This window comes from Clytia hemisphaerica, unplaced genomic scaffold, assembly GCF_902728285.1.
Source record: "Clytia hemisphaerica strain Z4C2 unplaced genomic scaffold, Clytia hemisphaerica genome assembly, whole genome shotgun sequence".
NCBI lineage: Eukaryota > Metazoa > Cnidaria > Hydrozoa > Leptothecata > Clytiidae > Clytia > Clytia hemisphaerica.
This window is the reverse complement of record NW_027104274.1, coordinates 1,170,874-1,190,882: the sequence shown is the minus strand read 5'-3', so window position 1 is coordinate 1,190,882 and position 20,009 is coordinate 1,170,874. Positions and strand designations below refer to the sequence as shown.

The following is a 20,009-nucleotide window of genomic DNA, read 5'->3' as shown; positions in this document are numbered from 1 at the left end:
AAATTCTCAATTTTACGTCTTGATTCGCGAAAGTTTATGCTCGCGAAAAATATTTTTCTGTTAAATTCGCAAAAGTAAATGTCGTGAATTTCGCGATTTTTCGTCCTCGCGAAAGTTTCTGCTCGCAAAGGTTTGTACGCCTAAAGTAAATTGTCATACACGAGCAACGCTTATCTCGTTTTCAAAATATTGTTATGGTAATTGATCGGTTGATTCTCATAGGAGTTTATGAGAAGTTTCACTTGAAGACGACATAATCACCTTGGTAATGGTTAAAAATTAGGAACACATCAGATTTTTATTTTCGGCTCGCAAAATACTTTTTTCCAAATAATAGACCCTTAAAACACAATTTCCCTTAGACATTAAATGATATCTTTATGAATAGAAAGTAGTTTTAATAAAATCTGAGGGAGTTAATCATCATGGGAATAATTTTAAAACGGGGCAAGTGATGTTCGTGACGTAATTTATGAAAAGGTCCATTGTTGTCCGTTTACTCAAGTTCCTTGGTTTCCTTGAAATATTTCGCTTTTGAAAAAAAAAATACTTCTCGTTGGAAAAAACAGTTTTTGAGTGAATCAGTTTATCAAAGTTTAAGCCGTTAAGAAATTGAATTGATATTTCGAACGCTTGCATAGCAAGAACCCCTATATCAGGCTCCCAATGTGCTTAGCATTCTAATATACTTAAAATAAAAAACAATAGAGCGATTGTTTAGGGAATGAAAATTGAGCCTGCGTTTGCTTATACGTTATATGCTTTATATAGAAAAATAAAGCCACTCCGTGACTCGTGCCTGAAGGGGACTAGGTTTGTTAGATGATGGGTATGTCCGAGCGAAAGTTCGAATATCGACCCTTTAGAGAGACGGAATTTCGAAAATTTTGTCCATTTTTGACGTTTTTGCCACCCTTAGAGAGGCTATTTCCCCAAAATTTTCAAGATTTAGTCTAAATTTCAACGACCCTGACGTTCGTAATATTTTTGAAGCCCTTACGGAGACTCGATTGCTTTTTAATGGTTTTTGAACCCCTTTGAAGGACTTTTAAAAGGACGCTTATGGCTCGCACTTTGCCTAAGTACCCCCCCTGCCCTCTGCAGGACTCGTCCTCTGATAACGCCCTCGCTCTTAACCGGTGTCCATATATTTTACGTGTCTTCTTCATGAAAGTTCAGTGGGGCTCAACGATAATATAATATGTATATTTCCTGCCGCGGCAGACCAAGCTTACATCTTGTCAAAAATAAGTTGCATAATCGTAGTATGAGCTAGCTGAAATCGACTGAATTCATTTTTCCAAGAAACAAAATGGCGTCGGTGCTTCGAGCTGCTTCCCGAACTTTATCACATTCAAAAGTCATTTTGAAGAACAAAACGTCGCTCTATAGTCTGAAAGGAAATATTTCAACCACATCAAAGCTTCTAGTTGCAGGAATTGATGATGATTTGTTTGATTTGACAGAAGAACAAAAGGAGTTTCGTCAAACTGTTCATGACTTTTGCACCAAAGAACTTGGTCCTCACGCAGACCAAATTGACAAAGATAATGGATGGAGTGATCTAAGGTAAATATAGTTTATGAAAATGTTAGATTTTAAAAACTTGTTTATATTCTCCATTGCAAAAACCTTATTGTGAGATGTTCATTCATCATTAAAACTACCCTTTATTAGAAACGTACCGTGAAAAAGGGTAACTTGCATCATTGGAGGCTAACATGCATAGCCCTCAATTGAAAGACCCAGCTGGTCATTAAAATACAAAAATAAATCAAAACAAAAATGGTAGAGTAGAGCTGCGAGCGGAGCTGCGTAGTTGTATTTTAATGACCAGCCAGGTCATTCATTTGAGGGCTATGCATGTTAGCCTCCATTGATGCAAGTTACCCTTTTTCACGGTAGTCGTCTAAAAAAACGGCTATTCTTTTTTGGAATCAACCTTACAATCTAGTTTTTATATTTATAAAAACTAGATTGCTGACGTATGGAAAGGAATGTCGGCGTGACTGATCCTTTTGTTTCGACAGTTATATCAAAATGCCTCGAAAATGTCAATATGAAAATTGCTGCGTAATCAGAGAACTTATGTCTCGCTCATTATAAAAAGGCAGAGACAAACTTTCAATAATTGGATTGTAACATTGAGTTAAGTCCCTATTGTTAAGTCACCAGGGGGTAAATAAAACAGACCTTGATACATTTATCGTTCGTTTCAACTTGACGATTCGTTTAAAACTCAGCCTCCTAAATATTTACAGTGTGGCTCGAATCTCTCAGATCCTTGGTTAGAAAAAGCTATACCTGTTTACTTTTTTCTTGCCAGATTCAACAAGCCATCAACCAACAAAATTAATACTGACATCAAAAAATTCACACAACCTTTCCACTAGACACTTCTAAATTATCTGCCATTATGAATATGTTCCGAAATTAACCAATCGGGTTTACAATCGGAATTCCTCTGGGAGTTAGCGAGTCGGGAAATGTAAAGTTATGTAATAGGTAATACATAATTTTTCCGGGGGTTAAACGTATAAACAAAATTGAAATGGTTTGTTTTTTTCTTCATTATATATTTAAGTTTCCATTATCAAAATTCTATAAATGCTAGTTTGTAGACCATATTAGAAAATGGTTATATATTTCCCAAAATAAACACTTACAAAGCTTTTACTTACTATTTTTACCCCCGCTTTTTAAACAGCGTCTTCTGTGGGCGTGATATCAGGCGGAGACAAAACGCCCTCATCGTAAGATTCTCGGGTCGTCTTATTGTTTGTTCCTTTTGTCGAGTCTGTCGGTCCTATTGTTCATGCTAAATCCATACACGATGACGTCAATGTTTGGCGGCATACCTGAAAATAAAAACAAAAAGATTATCATATTATTTTTGCATGAATTACGCTACCTTATACGTCATTATAAAATTATACAAAACGAAAGCGAGTCTAGGCCGCTCGCCTAGAGCGCGGGCCCTAATATTTTTTCTCTCGCGGTCTTCAGGGGAAAACGAAAGTGATCGATATTCTTCGAAGGAAGAATTTGCCAAACAAACCCCTAGACAAAAAGATGTATTTTGAGGTTGGGAATGGATCCTGCGAAGATGAAAAAATTTTGACTAGGCGTTTTTTTGGCAAAGCCAAAAACTCTAATTTTTTTCTTCCCTCAAGCTAAAAAGGTTACGGGTTTTGGGCAATCGAGGCAAAAATCAGCAAAAAGCTGGTGTTTTCCGTAAATCTGAGAATCGCGATAAGATCCTCACTGATTTAGGGTAGGTAAAATATGTACAAAGAAATTCATACTTTTCCAACCCGGCCAAACTTTAAAAAAAGAAGCGAACAATAAAATATAATTACCCTTTCCAAATAAACCTCTTCGGTGGCGAGCGTAGTCTACTCTGATGTACTGTAATTGTAAAATTTATGTGATGGGAGTTTGGCATAGTAATGAAATGTTGTTTGGGGAATTACTCTGTTCTCTGGAATTTCGATTGCATTTATTCAGGTTGATTTTTTATGACTTCTAATGGTAGTTTTTCTAACGAGTTTAATTACTCTGTTCTCACACTTATGTCTTTTTTTTTCGTGTCCTTTTCCGTGATTACTTTTATTTATATTTTTAAAGACAGGTAAGAAGGCATATTGATGTAACTGTTCGATAATAACATCAAAGCGGGAACTAATTTTCTTCTCGTTTCTTTCTTTCCTTTTTCTTTCTAATAAATTCAAGCTTTCCCTCACACCCTCCAAGCGTGGTTAGGGGTCACTCTAGCCTGGATATCCAGCCCGTAAACTTTTTTTTGATTTTGATATTTCTTATGTTTACAGTCTGGTTTATCTAGATTGTCTGCATTCTCATCTGAGGATGATTATGCGGATATTCTGATTGGTTGGTCCAAGCGAATCAGAGATCTGAATGGTGGCGCGCGTATAAGAAATTATGCGAGCCGAGTTGAAGTGTTCGCCTAAATATTTAGGTGGACCGCGCGGGCGATCAGCAAGGCGCATACTCTGCTTTGCAAATCTCCCTGACTTTTCTTCTTCGAAGCAAATAACAATAGAATATCTAATTATCTCCCTTGGGTGTTTGACCACGCATCCAAATAAAAATAACAATAATGGCAGGGAAGAAGTGGGAAGATCAAAACATGGGAATTTTTAGATGTTCTGGTTGTTTTCTTTTCAATTACTTGCTTAGATATTCTTGTTTTAATCTTCTTAATGACTTGGTTGCATCGTGTAAAGAACTAAAAAGGTATATTTTTATTTTGCTTCAATTCTTCTTTTCTGTTTGCCAATTTCGTATTGCTGTTTTGGGTTGGATATTTTGAAAAAAATTTTCTCCAAAATTTACTTTGCACTTTGTCTAACAGACTTTCCACCACACTGTCTATATTTTATGGTCAAGGCTGCCATTCTAAATTGATTTATCACTGCTGGGGTACCATCTTGAAATTATACATGTCATTATGTGCATATATTTATTTGCAGCCATGGGGTTCATGCAGGAAAATCTGTCAACAGGGGTTCACCTGATTTCTAGGTGAACCAAGCTCTATAATTTTAGAACTTTGTCTGGCTGAGGTAAAACTTATTTTTTCTAAAATTTTGAGCTTGGATATCCAGGCTAGGGTCACTCACATATCGATGTTTTCTGCAACTAACGTCGTTGTGACGCGAGGGGGTAGGGGGGTCAGAGCCTATGACGCTAAGAAATTTCAACAGAATATCGATTTTCAAACCTGTAACATTTTGTATTCCATCCTTCGCTACACCTGCCATCTTAATTCAAACGCATAAAATATAACAGAGATGATATCCGATACCCTTCCGTTACATTTGTAGGAATATGTTATTATCTCCCTAATCATAAAAACAGAGATACCGCAATAAAAAATAGATGGGCCGTATTTTGATATACAAGGGCCGCGCTGACGGACCGTCTACATAAATATGACAAAACAACGAGCCGTTTGTCTGGGGACAAACAAATGTTAAAGTCATAAGTCAAAACCACTTGTTTTAAAACCGTGCGAAACGAAGCACAAAAATCAATGTGGCTGGAATATCATTATCTGTAATAGAGAAGAAAAATTACTTTCATCGTTTTTTGGTATATTTATATAAATGACGCTAAGAAAGGGGGGTGGGGGGGTTCTTCAGATAGCGTCACAATGACGTTAGTTGCAGGAAAAATCGTTACCATAAAAACTCTTTCACAAGCTCCTAAGACTTTCAAAACTACTAAAAACCACATCAAAACATCAGCCACATGTATTTGGGCGATTTGCACTAAATCTGTACCGTCCCGTCCGAAATCATTTTTTGCATATATCTCATTAAGGTTAAGTGTTAATGATTTTTTTCTTTTTTCATCAGATACAGCTTGGTAATGGTACACTTTCTGCAAAATTTCATGTTTTAACTGTGTATCATTAGTCTGCAATCATTAATTTTGTGTCAATTTTTCCTCGTTTTGGCAATTTTTAGCAAAAAAGTGCTTCAGTTTTATGGTAGCACTTTCTTTCCAGGAAGGTATTTGACCTGGAATTTTGATTTTCCATATAGGTACTTTATTCATGTGTTTTTCTACAAAAAAAGTGTTTTGAAACCTTTTTTCCATCTTGCTGTAGCAGTGATTTTCTGTTTACGTCCATTTTGACACCGAAATGTGTCCCGTCCGAAATCATTGCACATTGCCCCTATTTTAAGAGTGTTTATTGAAGGTTTTTTAAGTTTGACAGTAAGCTCAATCTGTATGTGTTTGAAAACCTGTCAAAAAGTATGATTTTACCATTAGGTTAACATTCTATAGGTCCCAGTGCATTGGTGATTGGAAGTGACACCAAAAAATGTCCCGTCCGAAATCACAATAAGATTGACAATATTTCAGAAATTCTGCAGGGTAGAAAGATTTGAATGGCTGAATATTGTAATCTAGGATAGAGCATATTTTAATTGAGTAAATCTAAGATTCAAAGCTCTTCAGATTTGATTCCAGGGGTACTAGAAAAAATGTCCCGTCCGAAATCATTTGTCCTGTCCGAAATCATAACTTTTCAAATATGTTTCAATTTGTAATAAAATGAATGTTTAACATTCAGGAAGTTATTAGCAAGACCTAGTGGTAAGAAAAATGTTTAAACAGGCCAATTAAAGTAAGTTTTTATACCTTTATTTTAACCTTGAAAATAGGAATTGATTTCGGACGGGACAATTTTCCTGTAAAAATAGGTATTGTATTAAAACCACTACCGGAACAAAAAGAGTGGAAGATTCTCAAGTATTTTCTATTTGGAATAGTTGTATATTTACTTGTATACTTACTGATAATATGCAGAAGGAAAAAGTTTAGCAAAACTTGAAATAAAACAGATTTTTATGAAAATGATTTCGGACGGGACAGGAAAAATTTAGTGCAAATCACCCTGAAAAAAGATGAAAAAGGTGATACAGATTTTTAAGATCTATTCTAATTTGAGGAAGGCCTTTATACAAACAATTTCAGGCTGTTCTACAGCTTCCTTACTTCCTCAATACATTTTTCTGATGTATTATAGCCTTTAGTTTTGCAAATTTTGTCCGTCCGAAATCATTTTCGATATCTACGTGCCAATCAAAAGAATGCAACAAAAAAAGGATTTCACCTAAGTTTAGTGATACTTAAATATCACCTGTTACAACCCTTATAATATGTGATACTCTCTACAGTGCAAGTTAGTTTTGATTAATTTTTACCACAAATTTAGCATTTTCAACGCTCTAACAGCTCCATGAGCCCCTATATCTTTATTATTAGGCCTTAAAAGGTGGTGTCAAGGTACATTTCCATGAAATATAGGCTATAGACTGTCATAGAAAAGTAGAGTTATGTTAAAAAAATGAACTTTATTTTTCATGATTTCGGACGGGACACGGTACAGATTTAGCGCAAATCGCTCATATTAGACTTCCAGCCAACAGCCATTTTGTTCGGCTAGTTCGAAACGCAGGTCACAGGTCGCAGGTCACAGGTCACAGGTCAGTGATGACAGGTTGACTCTAATCAATGTCATTGCAGAGGAAAATGTTTGGAAAACACAAAGAATTATCAAAAACATAATTCTCAAGCAATTTCATCCATATAAAACCATTTCAAACATCAAAATTTAACCATGTGCTTTTATCGATCTTTCGCAGTTTGCGCCGTGCATAACGCAGACCAGAAAATTTAAAACCATATTATACGTATAACAGGTATATTACATATTGTAATGTTTGTAATGTTATATGATGGTTACATATAATAAAACTCATCGCTCTAAAACTACCTTCTCAGAGAACTCACGAGCTTCTGATTGTGTAATTTTATATCCAGCCATATTGTTATCATCACATTCGGTATGCTAAATATTTTTGGTGTTTTTCTCATGTAAGACATGATATTTTGTGATTCTGTCAACATTTTTGTCAAAAATTGTCATTAAGTCATTAAAATAACAATTGAATGATTAATTAGTTTCATCCTTCTAAAACCACTCTCTTAGGGACCTCACAAGCTTCTGATTGGTGCCGTTTTATATCCATTCACACTATCAACATCACATTCTGTATTATAAATATTTTTTGTGTTTTTGTCTTGTCAGGCATCATATTTTATGATTTTGTCATTATTTTTGTAAGTAAGTGTCACTAAGGTTGTTATTTTATTCAATTGTCATTTTATAATATCTGAATAACATGTATTACTTTTTTGTAATTTAATGCGTTATGTATTGATGTTATGTTATGTATATGTTATGATCTTATTATCTTTTTTCCGGTCTGCACTTTAGTGACCTGTGACCTGTTGACCTGTGACCTGTGACCTGCGCTTCGAACTAGCCGCATTTTGTTTTGAAATGAATCTATGTTTTCAGTTTCATTTGTTTTCCTTTTTTCTGCAGAGTCAGCTTTTCCATAAATTATGCCCGCGCCTCGAAAATATCAAAATGCGCGCGAAAGTACTGCTAAGTAATACGCCGAAAGCTGGCCAATCAGGCCGAACCTGCATTGCAGGGAAAAATGTCCCTGCAGGCAAGTTACCTGCGCCAAGCGTTAAACCAACAGCAAAAATATCATAAACTAGACTGAAAAAAGTTTAACGCTTGGATTCCCAGGCTAATGACAACCATGCAAGAAAGATAAGCAAACAGTTGGATCAAGTGTCAAACATTTTGACCCGGAAATCAATTATCATTCTGTCTTTAAAGTATAAAACGAGAATGATTCTGAAGGAAGTTATTTGACGATTCTCTTACAAAGAATCGCTCGCTCACTCGCTGGCTGAAAGTGAAAGTGAAAGTAGTGAAACTGAAACTGAAACTGAAACTGTCAGTCACCAAACGAAGGCGCAAACGCCTATCTGTTCTTCTATATAACAGCCTTGAATAATCCCTTGTGGTAAAAAAAAGATTGAAGAAAAAACAACTTAAAAAAGTTCTTATTAAGTGATGCTATCATATAGCTTATCTAAACCTTACACAGAGAGGAGGTAATATATGCTAGTTACTTGTTTGATTGACCTTCATTATAATAGAAAGAGAATTAAAAAAGGAATTTGAAGAATTGAAATAATTGACATCCAGCGGGATCAAACTCAGAAACCCATGCTTATGAGACAGACGCTCTAACCGGTTGAGCTAACCACGCTTGGAAGGTGTGAGGGAAAGCTTGAATTTATGAGAAAGAGAAGGAAAGAAAGAAACGAGAAGAAAATTAGTTCCTGCTTTGATGTTATTATCGAAACAAAGGGATCAGTCACGCCGACATTCTTTTCCACATGTCAGCAAACTAGATTGTAAGGTTGATTCTAAAAAAGAATAGCCGTTTTTTAGACGACTACGTTTAGACCTTTTTGCCTTGCCTTTCCATGCCATCCACCATCTTCGTGAATTGTATGCAAAAGAATGGTGCTGAATTTGCCTTGGTTAGATTTCTTACTCTCGACTAAATTGTCATGATGCAAGGCTGGTTGCAAGTACCGTATATTCTAGCCTGGCGGTTTAGTGGAAATACCTCCATTTAAAGTCTATTAAGGTTCACAATAATGACTTTCTTTTTATGGAAACCAAACAAGTAAGAACAAGTCATTAAAACGAAAAGTCAGCGCTCCGTTGTTGTGACATGGGTAATTACAGTAATTTTCACAGTTTCTTGTAAATTCTACGTCATTTTTTAAACCTCTTAGTATGGACAACGTGTCATTCCACAGTAGACCTAACACTTCATACAAAAATTACGGGAAACGCATATTTGGACTTTGTACCCTATGCTGCACGCAAGCACTTAAGCTAAAGCGGGAATATCAAATAAAGCATCTTCTGAAAATTTCATTCTTCCCCATAAACAAAGAAGCTTTTGTTTTCTGATAGTCTTTTTAATCTGCCATGAAGTGTTATATATAAAATTCCTTATAGAAAGACACATTCTCCTAGGAAGAGGCTTCAAAAAAATGACGTAGAAAAAAGTGTTAAAAAGTATGTCATTTTATCTTAACAATTTTGTAAACTACGTCACAACCACAGAGCGCTGACTTTTAGTTTTATGACTTGTTCTCACTCATTTGGTTTCTGGTTTTGTTTTGGTAATGAAACTGATAAAAAGAAAGTTGTTATTGTGAACTTTGAACATGCTTTTTAAAAATCGAGGTTCTTCCACTTAATTCATAATTGAAGTTGTTGACAGACTTTCTGAATTTTGGAAGCCCAGAGGCAAACATACATAATCAATTTACCAAAAAAACTCTTTCACAACGAGCTCTAAAGACTTTCAAACCTACTAAAACCACATTAAAACACCAGCCACCCACATGTATTTAGACTCCCAGTCAACAGCCATTTTATTTCTAGATGAATCTATGTTTTCATTTTCATTTGTTTTCCTTTTTTCTACATAGTCAGCTTTTTCCATAAATTATTCGCAAAATGATCAAAATGCGCGCGAAAGTACTGCTAAGTAATACGCCGAAAGCTGACCAATCAGGCCAAACCTGCATTGCAGGGAAAAATCTCCCTGCAGGCGAGTTAGTTACCTGGGCCAACATTAAACAAGCAGCAAAAATATCATAAACTAGACTGTGAAAAAAGTTTAACACTTGGATTCCCCAGGCTACGTAGATTTGTCTTCTATCGAAATCCTTTAATCTCAACATAAGCACAACTCTATGCACATACTGAATTTGGACGATCTTCTATGTGATGTTTTTTCGCAAACTTTATTCCGCATTGGGTACAAAATCCAAAAATTGCGTTTCCTGTAAATTTTATATGAAGAGATAGGGCTATACTGCCTATCTCCTATAACTAATTAGCATGCTTTCCACAAAGATATAAAAATCATAACAACTTTTTGCATGCAAGGAATTTTCTGCCCTGCCGCCCTGTCTCGACAATCTAAATGAAAAATAGTGAGTTGTATGTGCCTTAGTGCCTAGAGTGTGTGCTTACCATAAAAAATAAGGAAGGGAAACCAGGTCAGGTCCTAAGCGTGCAAATCATTTTGATCACACATACACTTGTTAGATAAGAGGAATGCCAAGAATTTCATAAAAGGTTCACAAACGTCTTGAATATTTTGCACATCCGGTGTCAAAATTAAAATTAGATTGGGACATCAGATTTTTTTGTTTTCACCTGTTTGGATTTGCCTGATATGAAATGGATATTTTTTGGTAAAAATACGATAATTAAGTTCCTGCAAAATGCAATGTTTTTAAACAAAATTTTCACCCTGAAAATCAGTTCCACAAAAATTAGTTCCATTGAGTTTATCTTGGATGAAAAATTAGTATCAGCTGGATTTACAAAAACATTTTTCAACCCCTGATCCAACTAGCATCAAATGCAAAGTGTTCTTTTCAAATAAATATGCTCTGAAACAATGCAAGATCCTATCCAAATTTCTTCTTATAAGTGATATTGAGCCACCAGAGAACTTGTACAGGAAAAATGAAAAGAAATTATAGGAGCCACTTTTGAAATATATTTACCCAAAATTAACATTCTTTCGGTAAAATTTCCTTGAGAGTTACTTTGAGCAAAGTTTTTGGAGAAAGGACGCTATTAAGATTGTTAAGAAGCTGCTTTTCTAGAAATTTACCAACCATTGTATCAACAATTCATGTTTAGTTTGTGTCCTAATTAATAGTTTCAGAGCTGAGAAGGGGTACCTAAAAACTCATTCTAAAATAATGCAGAAATTCGGGTCCACTTTATGGGGGTCATGGAGCGTGGAAAAATTCGGGGGGGGGAGGGACACTCAAGGTAAACAACCTACCGTATCAACAACCTACCGGGTCCTTTTTCCAATCTTCCCAAAGTGCACTGTAAAGGTCGAAATGAGCAAAGATGAGAAAAAGTGCTCTCTAAATGTGTAAAACCTGACCATATTTGTATCAAAATGGTCTAAAATCTTCAAGAAAGTACACCGATAGCACAAGGGTCAATTTTTGCCCCTCAAATTTACTCAAATTTGACTAAGGGTCCGATTTCAAAGGCCTAATTTTGAACCGCAGTAGGTCGTTTTTGAATCGATTTTGAATCACTGTGAAAATGATTGACATATTGAATTTAAATATCCAATTAGGATATCATAATTTAATGGATATAATACTAACAGAAATAAACACTAAACACGAGAAATCTGACTATTAATGGCAAAGTTGATTTCTAAATTATGAACTAAAATGCCCTAAATTTTAGCTAACCTAAGTTTCAACCATTTATCAAAAATATTTAATATAACACTAGTCCAGAAAATTCTTGCATTCTTTTGTTTTTTTTTCAGGGACTTTTGGAAGAAGCTTGGTGAAATGGGTCTTCACGGCATTACAGTTCCTGAAGCAGACGGAGGTCTCGGCCTGGGTTATTTTGAACATCTGATTGCCATGGAAGAGATGTCTCGTCAATCGGCTGCTCTCGCTCTTAGCTATGGTGCACACTCTAATCTCTGTATCAACCAAATCGCTCGTAACGGTAACGAAGACCAAAAGGCAAAATATCTTCCTAAGCTGATCAGTGGAGAGCATTTCGGCTCCTTAGCTATGAGTGAAACAGGATCAGGATCGGATGTTGTTTCCATGAAAATGAAAGCAGAGAAACAAGGAGATTATTACATCTTGAATGGTAATAAATTCTGGATCACAAACGCCCCTGATGCGGATACTCTAGTCGTGTACGCTCGAACTGATTCTTCAGGCAAACCTGAGCATGGAGTCACTACCTTTTTGATCGAGCGGGGAATGGAAGGTTTCTCTACTATGCCCAAACTTGACAAACTTGGCATGCGTGGTTCAAATACAGCTGAATTGTTTTTCGAAGATTGCAAAGTTCCTGCTTCAAACATTATGGGTGAACTTAACAAAGGAATCTACGTTTTGTTCAGTGGATTGGATATCGAACGCCTTTTACTGTCAGGTGGCCCGCTCGGTATTATGCAAGCCGTCATTGATCTAGCTTTCCCGTACGCGCACATGCGCAAACAATTTAACCGACCAATCGGTAGCTTTCAATTGCTCCAAGGCAAGATGGCAGACATGTATGTTGAACTTTCCGCTTGCCGTGCGTACGTTTATTCTGTCGCGCGTGCACTCGATAAAGGTCATCTCATCAGTAAAGATTGTGCGGGAAGTATCTTATATTCAGCCGAGAAATGCACACAAATGGCTCTCGAGGGAATTCAAATTCTCGGAGGAAACGGATATATTAATGACTATCCGTCCGGAAGGTATTTGAGGGACGCCAAGTTGTATGAAATTGGTGCTGGAACACAAGAAATCCGGAGATGGTTGATCGGGCGTCGCTTGAACGAAGAATATTCGGAATAATATTTTTTATTTTTTTCTGTCTTTGTCTTTTAAGTCATTTTTCTATTTAAGTCACGTGCCAAACATCAGGCCCAAGCTAATGAGTCTTCTAAAGTTGACTCTCTTTAATTCGATCTTCAAGTGACCAAAACTTTTTTCGAATTAAAGAAAAATTCGAATTACATAGAGTAATTTAAACCATTTTCCAGCTGAGGAGACCAATTTTTTGGTTCGAATTATAGAAAGATTTTAATACTGACCGAATTCTTCTGTATTTCAAAATGAAACGATGACTCTTCAGCTAAACGTATTCGAATCCCACTTTTACTCGAAGAAAATTCTCCTTAGCTCCTTAAAGATTGAATTAGAGAGATTAAGCCGTATAAATTTGACCAAATTTACTATGTTCTTTTTACTTGAAGTGCGATATCATGTGGCTCTTCTGTTTTTCTGTGTTCTCTGATTTCCTTTTCTATACAATACGTCACTTCCAACCAATCAGTTGTTGTTGAAGTGATGTCATGTTAGACATTGCAGGCGTCCATATCATGGAGAAGAAACGTATGATTAAGTCGAAAGATTTCCTCTAAGACAATCAAAATAGGTCACTTGTTCTCAGTCCTCTGTGTTACACAAGTGGACCCTTTGTTATGTTTTAACTTGACTTGATTGGCAAGTACTAGCTGGATTAAAATGAATGAAAACAGTAGTCAGCCATTAGGCTTGCATGGTGCTATTGCTGTAAGTCAAAAAGCCACTGATATAAAATTACGGCGCCGATATTAACGTTCACAAAGTTGCCGGCGACCGACTGATCAAAACAAAGATGGTAGACAAGCTACCAGTGTGGACAGGACACCCTTCCAGAAAAATACATTCAGATAAAAAGCTAATTTTGAAAACTTCTTAATTTCTTACCGCTGAATAACTGTTGGCTTAAGTAATTTTCCATATACTCCTGGTTAGACTAGCCTAAAGCCAGATAGGATCCAATTTCGCCAGATATCGTCATCATTTTTTATTTGAACTTTTTTATTTAAAATATTATACTTAATATTTTATTTGGTCCCAACAAAATGTACTTCGCGTATTAAAATTTTTAGAATGAAAATGACATTTTAATGAATTGATTTTGTCTTGATATCGAAGCATATACTTTATTAATCCGATTGATTTTCATAAATTCGCCAGAGTATATAATTTTCAAAATTTGATTTTTAAAACACCATTATCTAAATTTGTGCGTATTGTGCTATTGTTATTTTTCAACAACGGCGAAAGAATGATTTTTAAGGATTTTCCACATCCAGTTTTCTCAGCTGCGCCCCTGAGAACAAAATATTATCTCTCACTCTCTATGTTTTACTTCTACTAGCGTAGCATACTACCTACTTCAACCAAATTGAAGCAAAAATTTTAAAAGTATCAAGAAAAAAATAATCTTTTTGAGTCGGTTTCAAGTCCCGGCGGGAGGGGGCGCCTTAGGCAAAATAGGTGCCAGGTAGGTATGTGCGCGCGAGGGTCAAAGGGCCAAGCGGGGGGGGGGGGGGTACTTAGGCAAATGGAGGGTACGGTATGTGCCGCCCTTAAGGGTACCTTTTTTGGACTTCTAAAGTCCCGCTAAGGGTCGGAAAAATCAGAAAATCAAATTTCAGTCCCACTAAGTAAGGGTCGGAAAAATAGGAAAATTTTAACTTTTTACCCCCTGAAAGATCGAAATTGGTCAAATTTGTCCCGCTAAGGAAGGGTCGTAAAATTCCCAAAATTTTTCTTTGTTTTCTCCTTTTCAGAGAGAAAGTCGGGCGGCACCCGTCAGCTCGCAACCCTAGTACCCCCCCCCCCCCCCCCGGGGCCAAGCAAAGGGTATATCCGGGAAAATGTACATATGTACCCTCTTTTCATAAATTACGTTACGAACATCACTTGCCTCGTATTCAAACAATTTCCATGGTGATTATATTCCTTGAGACATTAAATGATTTTTTTATGAATAGAAAGTAGTGTTGTAATAAAATCCACTGGGAGTTTATCACCATGGCAATAATTTCAAAACGAGGCAAGTGATGTTCGTGACGTAATTTATGAAAAGGTCTATTAATTTATAGAAATACAGAAGGGTCATTCTTGAGATTTTGACTAAAATTTGAAAATTTTGACTGAAATCTAGGGGAATAGGCTCTCTCTAGGTAGCCTGGGAATCTCTAATGTGGCAAACCGTCGAAAAATGGACAAAATTTTCGAAATTCAGTCTCTACTAGGGTAGCCAGTGCCTTTCCCACGAACCAATTTTTTTCTTTGTTTTAAAAGCGGGTTTAAAAGTAACAGACGTTAAATCGCGATAAAAAAGCGGTTTTCGTCTAACAGGCTATCTCTAGGGTCGATTTCAAACTTTGTTTCGGGACCATCATTTCACGTCATTTCGCAACCCCCCGGGTTTTAGAGAGTGGACATGTATGGCGGAAAGGCGGGCAATCTATGATATAACCAGAGAGCTGACACTTGCTTCTCTATGGGATTTCGTGCAGCTTTGTGAGAATTTCTACTTCACTCCAGAGAGAGAAAAGGAAAGTTGGTAGCTAAGCTAAGAAAAATATTTTGTGACTTCCTGTCGACATTTTCATTCATTTTTTTTTCACCTGGTTACTTGTTAATGATTTATCAACTATGGTATTGTAAGTTTGATAAACTTCAATGGGGAAAACAACTGTTTGAGAGGTAATTTTCTTGGAGGGGTGGCATCCAAAGTAATGGGATAACAGAATCAGTTTCTTTTTTTGATTCTATAATGTGAAGAGGGAATGGAAACTTGTGCATAGCCTGGTCATAAAATGCCATAGGGTTGGCAGAGGAGCGGAACCGGCCCTTTCTTTGGACGGAGTGGCAGAATTTGGCAAAATTTAGACAGAATTATACAGAGAAATTAGATTCTCCCCGACGGAGACAGAAAATTAGACAATTTTAGTGCGGAAAAACGGAATTTATATAATTTTAACAAACATTTTTTGACAAAAATCTTGAATTTCAAAGGAAATTTCAGTGGCGGAATTTTGGTTCCTTTTTAGACGGTTTGACGAAAATTGGAGAAAAAATGCAGAATATACCTTTCCCGTAATTCGTAAAACTAATTAATGCGCGCGCATTATTTTGACGCTCTCCACCGTTTGGGCTCTGGAGGAGGTAAACAAACCCGTTTTTGCCTGTGTTTCCTTTAGGGAAAGTCCCAAACAATTTTATACACAAAGGTGGAGCGCACATTTTGCCGGGCCATTTCTGAGAAGTTTGAATTACGGGAAAGGTGTATTGCGTGGTGCGGAATCAGGTACCCACTAACCCCCCTTCAAAGTTAACGGGTGACGTCCATATTCAAAGTCGCCACACGTAACGGGAAAAGACTGATACTTTCAAAACATACCTACCCACCTCCTTAACGGTCTTCATGATTTGACCAAAATTTTACTGAAGCTTTATTTCATTCCCGCTAAAATCAAAAGAAACGGCCCGTTACAAAGGTTGCCATTTTCAGAGATTTACAACAGCCGAATTCCATCACAATTTTTAAACGGCCTCTGTTTTATTTTATTTTAAAACTCCGAAGGCAAGAATGTTATACTCTGAAACCACCCCTAAATTGCTCAGGGAAAGGATTTTGGATAGCGTGCTATAGCAAAAAGCAAAGAAGTGAGCGCTACGATAATAAGAATAAGCGATCTTTGATTTTTTCCTAAAAATTTTTAGTGGAATTTCATTTTGGTCATCAATGCCACAGCTAACTCTCAACATTCCGATATACCTATCCACTAACGGTCTTTTCCGGGTTGGTCTAAAAAGCAGGGTAGCCAATTGGGGTAGCCAATTGGGCTAGGTTGTGGGGTACCTAAATATTTTACAGACCAGAATAGAAATACCGAAAATGAATGCATAGAACCACATTTTACTGACCAGGGAGCACAAATCTGATTGATACTTAGATTGATAATGTATGATTACAAAGATAAACAAAGATATAAATTACCACGTGTTAATGCACGAGGAGTAAGAAATAGAGCTTCATTATAATAGAGCTATTTCAAAAGACTTTTTGTACCTATTATAAGCTGCCATATTAAAAAATTTTGAAAGGAATTAATTGTTTGAAACATCTAAACATGATATAAATTAAACAATAGATTCAATAACAAAGGATTGTTAAGATATGACAAGATTAGAGATCATATGGCCCAAAGGCGATTCCAAAGCTATTATCATCGAATTACAGCTTCACGGAAATAACAATTAAAAACATAAATAAAATCTAAATCTAAAATATTAAAAACAGTTTTGTATATATTTTTTATTCGGGTCTGTAAATTTTCAAACGAAGCCAAGAAGGAAGACAAAATGGCGCCAGGTCTCTTGAGAAGTAACAAAGTTCAGTACCTTTGGAAAAAAGGCTATTGTGGCTGAAGTTCGAAAGGAATCTTAAATTTTATTACATGGAATCATTAACAAGATGTTGTATAGTTATTTCCACATGAAACCAGGTTTCAGATTTCAAAAGTTTAGGCAAAAAGAGGTACCCCATAACCTAGCCCAATTGGCTACCCCATTGGCTACCCTGCTTTTTAGACCAACCCGTCTTTTCCTGTTACGCGTGGCGACTTTAAATATGGACGTCGCCCCTAAATCAAAACAAATTCTCCTACTGTCAACTGCTCTAACTTGGGACGATTGATGGACAAAACATGGGACTGTTGATATCTGGCCTGTATTTTCACTTACTGTTAAATCTCTTTGACAAAAAAATTGTTTTGATAACTCCAACAAGTTTATCAATCATACTTTCTGTCATAACATGTCACAATAACTTTCATTGACAGCGCGCCCTTTTTAACTTTTTTGTTTTCATTCAAAATGACCGGACACCGATTGGAGAATTAGAGAACGCCTGTCGCCTAAACCACCTATCGCTCGATGGGATTAACAAATAACAAGTGTGTGACTTAGCCGCGTGAGTGACGTCAAACGCTCCATTGTTTTGCCACTAATTAGGTCTTCTTCGTTCCTAGCCTGGAGATCCATGCTATGATTTCCTATTTTATCAGTGCGTCACAAAGAGCAATATTTTGATCGCACGGAAGCGCTTCAAAACACCAGCTTTTTTCGAGTTTTGTCTCGTTTACCCAAACGCTTCAATCTCCATTAGGCTTAGAGGTCAAGACTAGAACCCCCAATACGAGACATTTGCCTGACCGAAAAAAAATTATCATCATCAATTTCGTTAATTGTCAGAATCGTTTACTCACTGGAAATACGCAACTTTCTGAAGTTTCGTTTGTTTTCATTTCTTGCTTCATTTTAAAAATAACGAAGATGAAAAGTTACCATCAATCCTGCGAGTAATTTGGGCTGAGAGTTTGAATTTCCCAGATCCTAATAACGGTTGAAAACATAGCAAATCAAGTTTTGTTATTCTTTTACTGGTCACACTTTCTTAGAGAAAGCGCAAGTTCCAAAACTTGGTTTTAAGTGAGGACAGCGCTAAATTCGAATTTCCCACTGTAAACTTTTTGAGGCAGAAATCTGCCTCACAGGTCATACCCGTCCTGTATACATCAGATTATAAAAAAATACAGGACGGTTCTCCTGTCTACTTCGTTCCAGACACTCGCCTGTGTTCTTCCACTACAGATTTTTTTCATATTTCGATTTAAAAGCCTACTCGGTGCGAAAGAGAAATCGTGTATTTTTTAATATGCCGTTTATAATAAATCAAATCAAAAGACTTTAGAGGTTTGGCGAAGTGGTGGCCAATTTGCCGTCCCATGTTTTGTCAGATAGTCCCAAGTTAGAGCAGTTGACAGTAATCATTAAAGTGATGTCATGCATATATAATTATGTTGATATCAGTTTGATATCATTATTAATTAAATTTGAAATAACGTGTCCACTCCAGCAGCCCATTGAGAAACATTTGAATTAAAAAATAATAATACTCGCACAGCAAATATGAGATTTTAAAATGGTAAGACATAGTTTGTTCTTGCACTGTTACATTTGTTTTGAAATTTGCTGCTTTGGTTGGTCAGGCATATTTGATGGCTATGCAAGTTTACCTCCACTGATGCAAACCCGACTTCATGGTACGGTACCAGACGTAATTAATCGAACCAATGGAACTGTATTTTTAATTGAACTTTGTCAAACTTAAAATCGAACTGTCCAATTAATGTTCGACTAAGTTCGGTTGTCAAACTTTAATCGAATACTCAAAAATTCTTCAAAATATAAAGTCAAAAGTTCAATTAAAAGTTCAATTAAAGAAATCAAACTAAAAAATCAAACTTCAAAAAAAAAGAGAGCTTATAGGTAGTTCGATTAGTTTGATTACATCAATTGAACTTAATCAAACTTATATAATTGGACTTTATCAAGTTTAATCGAGTCAATAATTTGAGAAAACCCTTCCAGGCCTCCTCTGCAAAAAAGCTGGACGATCTGAGTTTTGATTGATCCTTGAAATAAGATTACATAAATCGAAAGGACTATTTGCCAATTTGTTGAACTTTTCTTATTGTCAAACTTTGTTGAACGTAGTTTTTTGTCCAATTTGTCAAACATTTCTTGTTTTCGAACTTAAAATTCAATACTCACAATTTTAGGGACTTTTGAAAAGCTTGATTAAATAATTTTCAGTAATCGGATTTTTGTCGTTCGATTAAGTTCAACAAAGTTTGATTGGTTCGGTAATTCAACTGTTCGATTAATTACATCTGGTCTATATTCCCAGACGATGTAGCCAAGGTTCTAAACTAATAGTATAATTTTGACTTTAAAAAAGATGTATACTATTAGCTTACATGCAAACAAACTCGGTAAAAATAATAACATTATAACGTTATTCCCAAGAGCAATTAAAAATGACAAACTTTTTCTCTTTGTTTGGAACGCGTTATTTTATAAAAAATATCAGAAACAACAAATTGTCGTTTTGATTGCGAGAGAAAATACTAGAATCTGATTGGATTCAATAAAACAACCCACAACTAGAGTTTGCAATCAGGCGTTTGTATAAGTGTAGTGAAAACTCGTTGAACGGAAGTTAGACATCACGTCATAAATTTTTCTTTTCTAGCTTCAATAAGTTCTGGGTTGTACAAAATTCTTCACCTTTTATTGGACATTTTAACAGAATCGATGCCAAGAAA

The 20,009-nt window shown here is 36.0% G+C and overlaps 1 protein-coding gene across 1 annotated transcript; it reads left to right on the top strand.

The window, feature by feature from the left end:
• The first annotated feature begins 1,268 nt into the window (after window positions 1–1,268).
• Window positions 1,269–12,919, top strand: LOC136816788 (isovaleryl-CoA dehydrogenase, mitochondrial-like). The gene is made up of 2 exons (XM_067073111.1): window positions 1,269–1,569; window positions 11,808–12,919. Exons 1-2 carry the CDS (start codon window positions 1,313–1,315, stop codon window positions 12,844–12,846), a joined length of 1,296 nt encoding a protein of 431 aa, XP_066929212.1. The 5' UTR covers window positions 1,269–1,312; the 3' UTR covers window positions 12,847–12,919.
• Window positions 12,920–20,009: the final 7,090 nt, after the last annotated feature.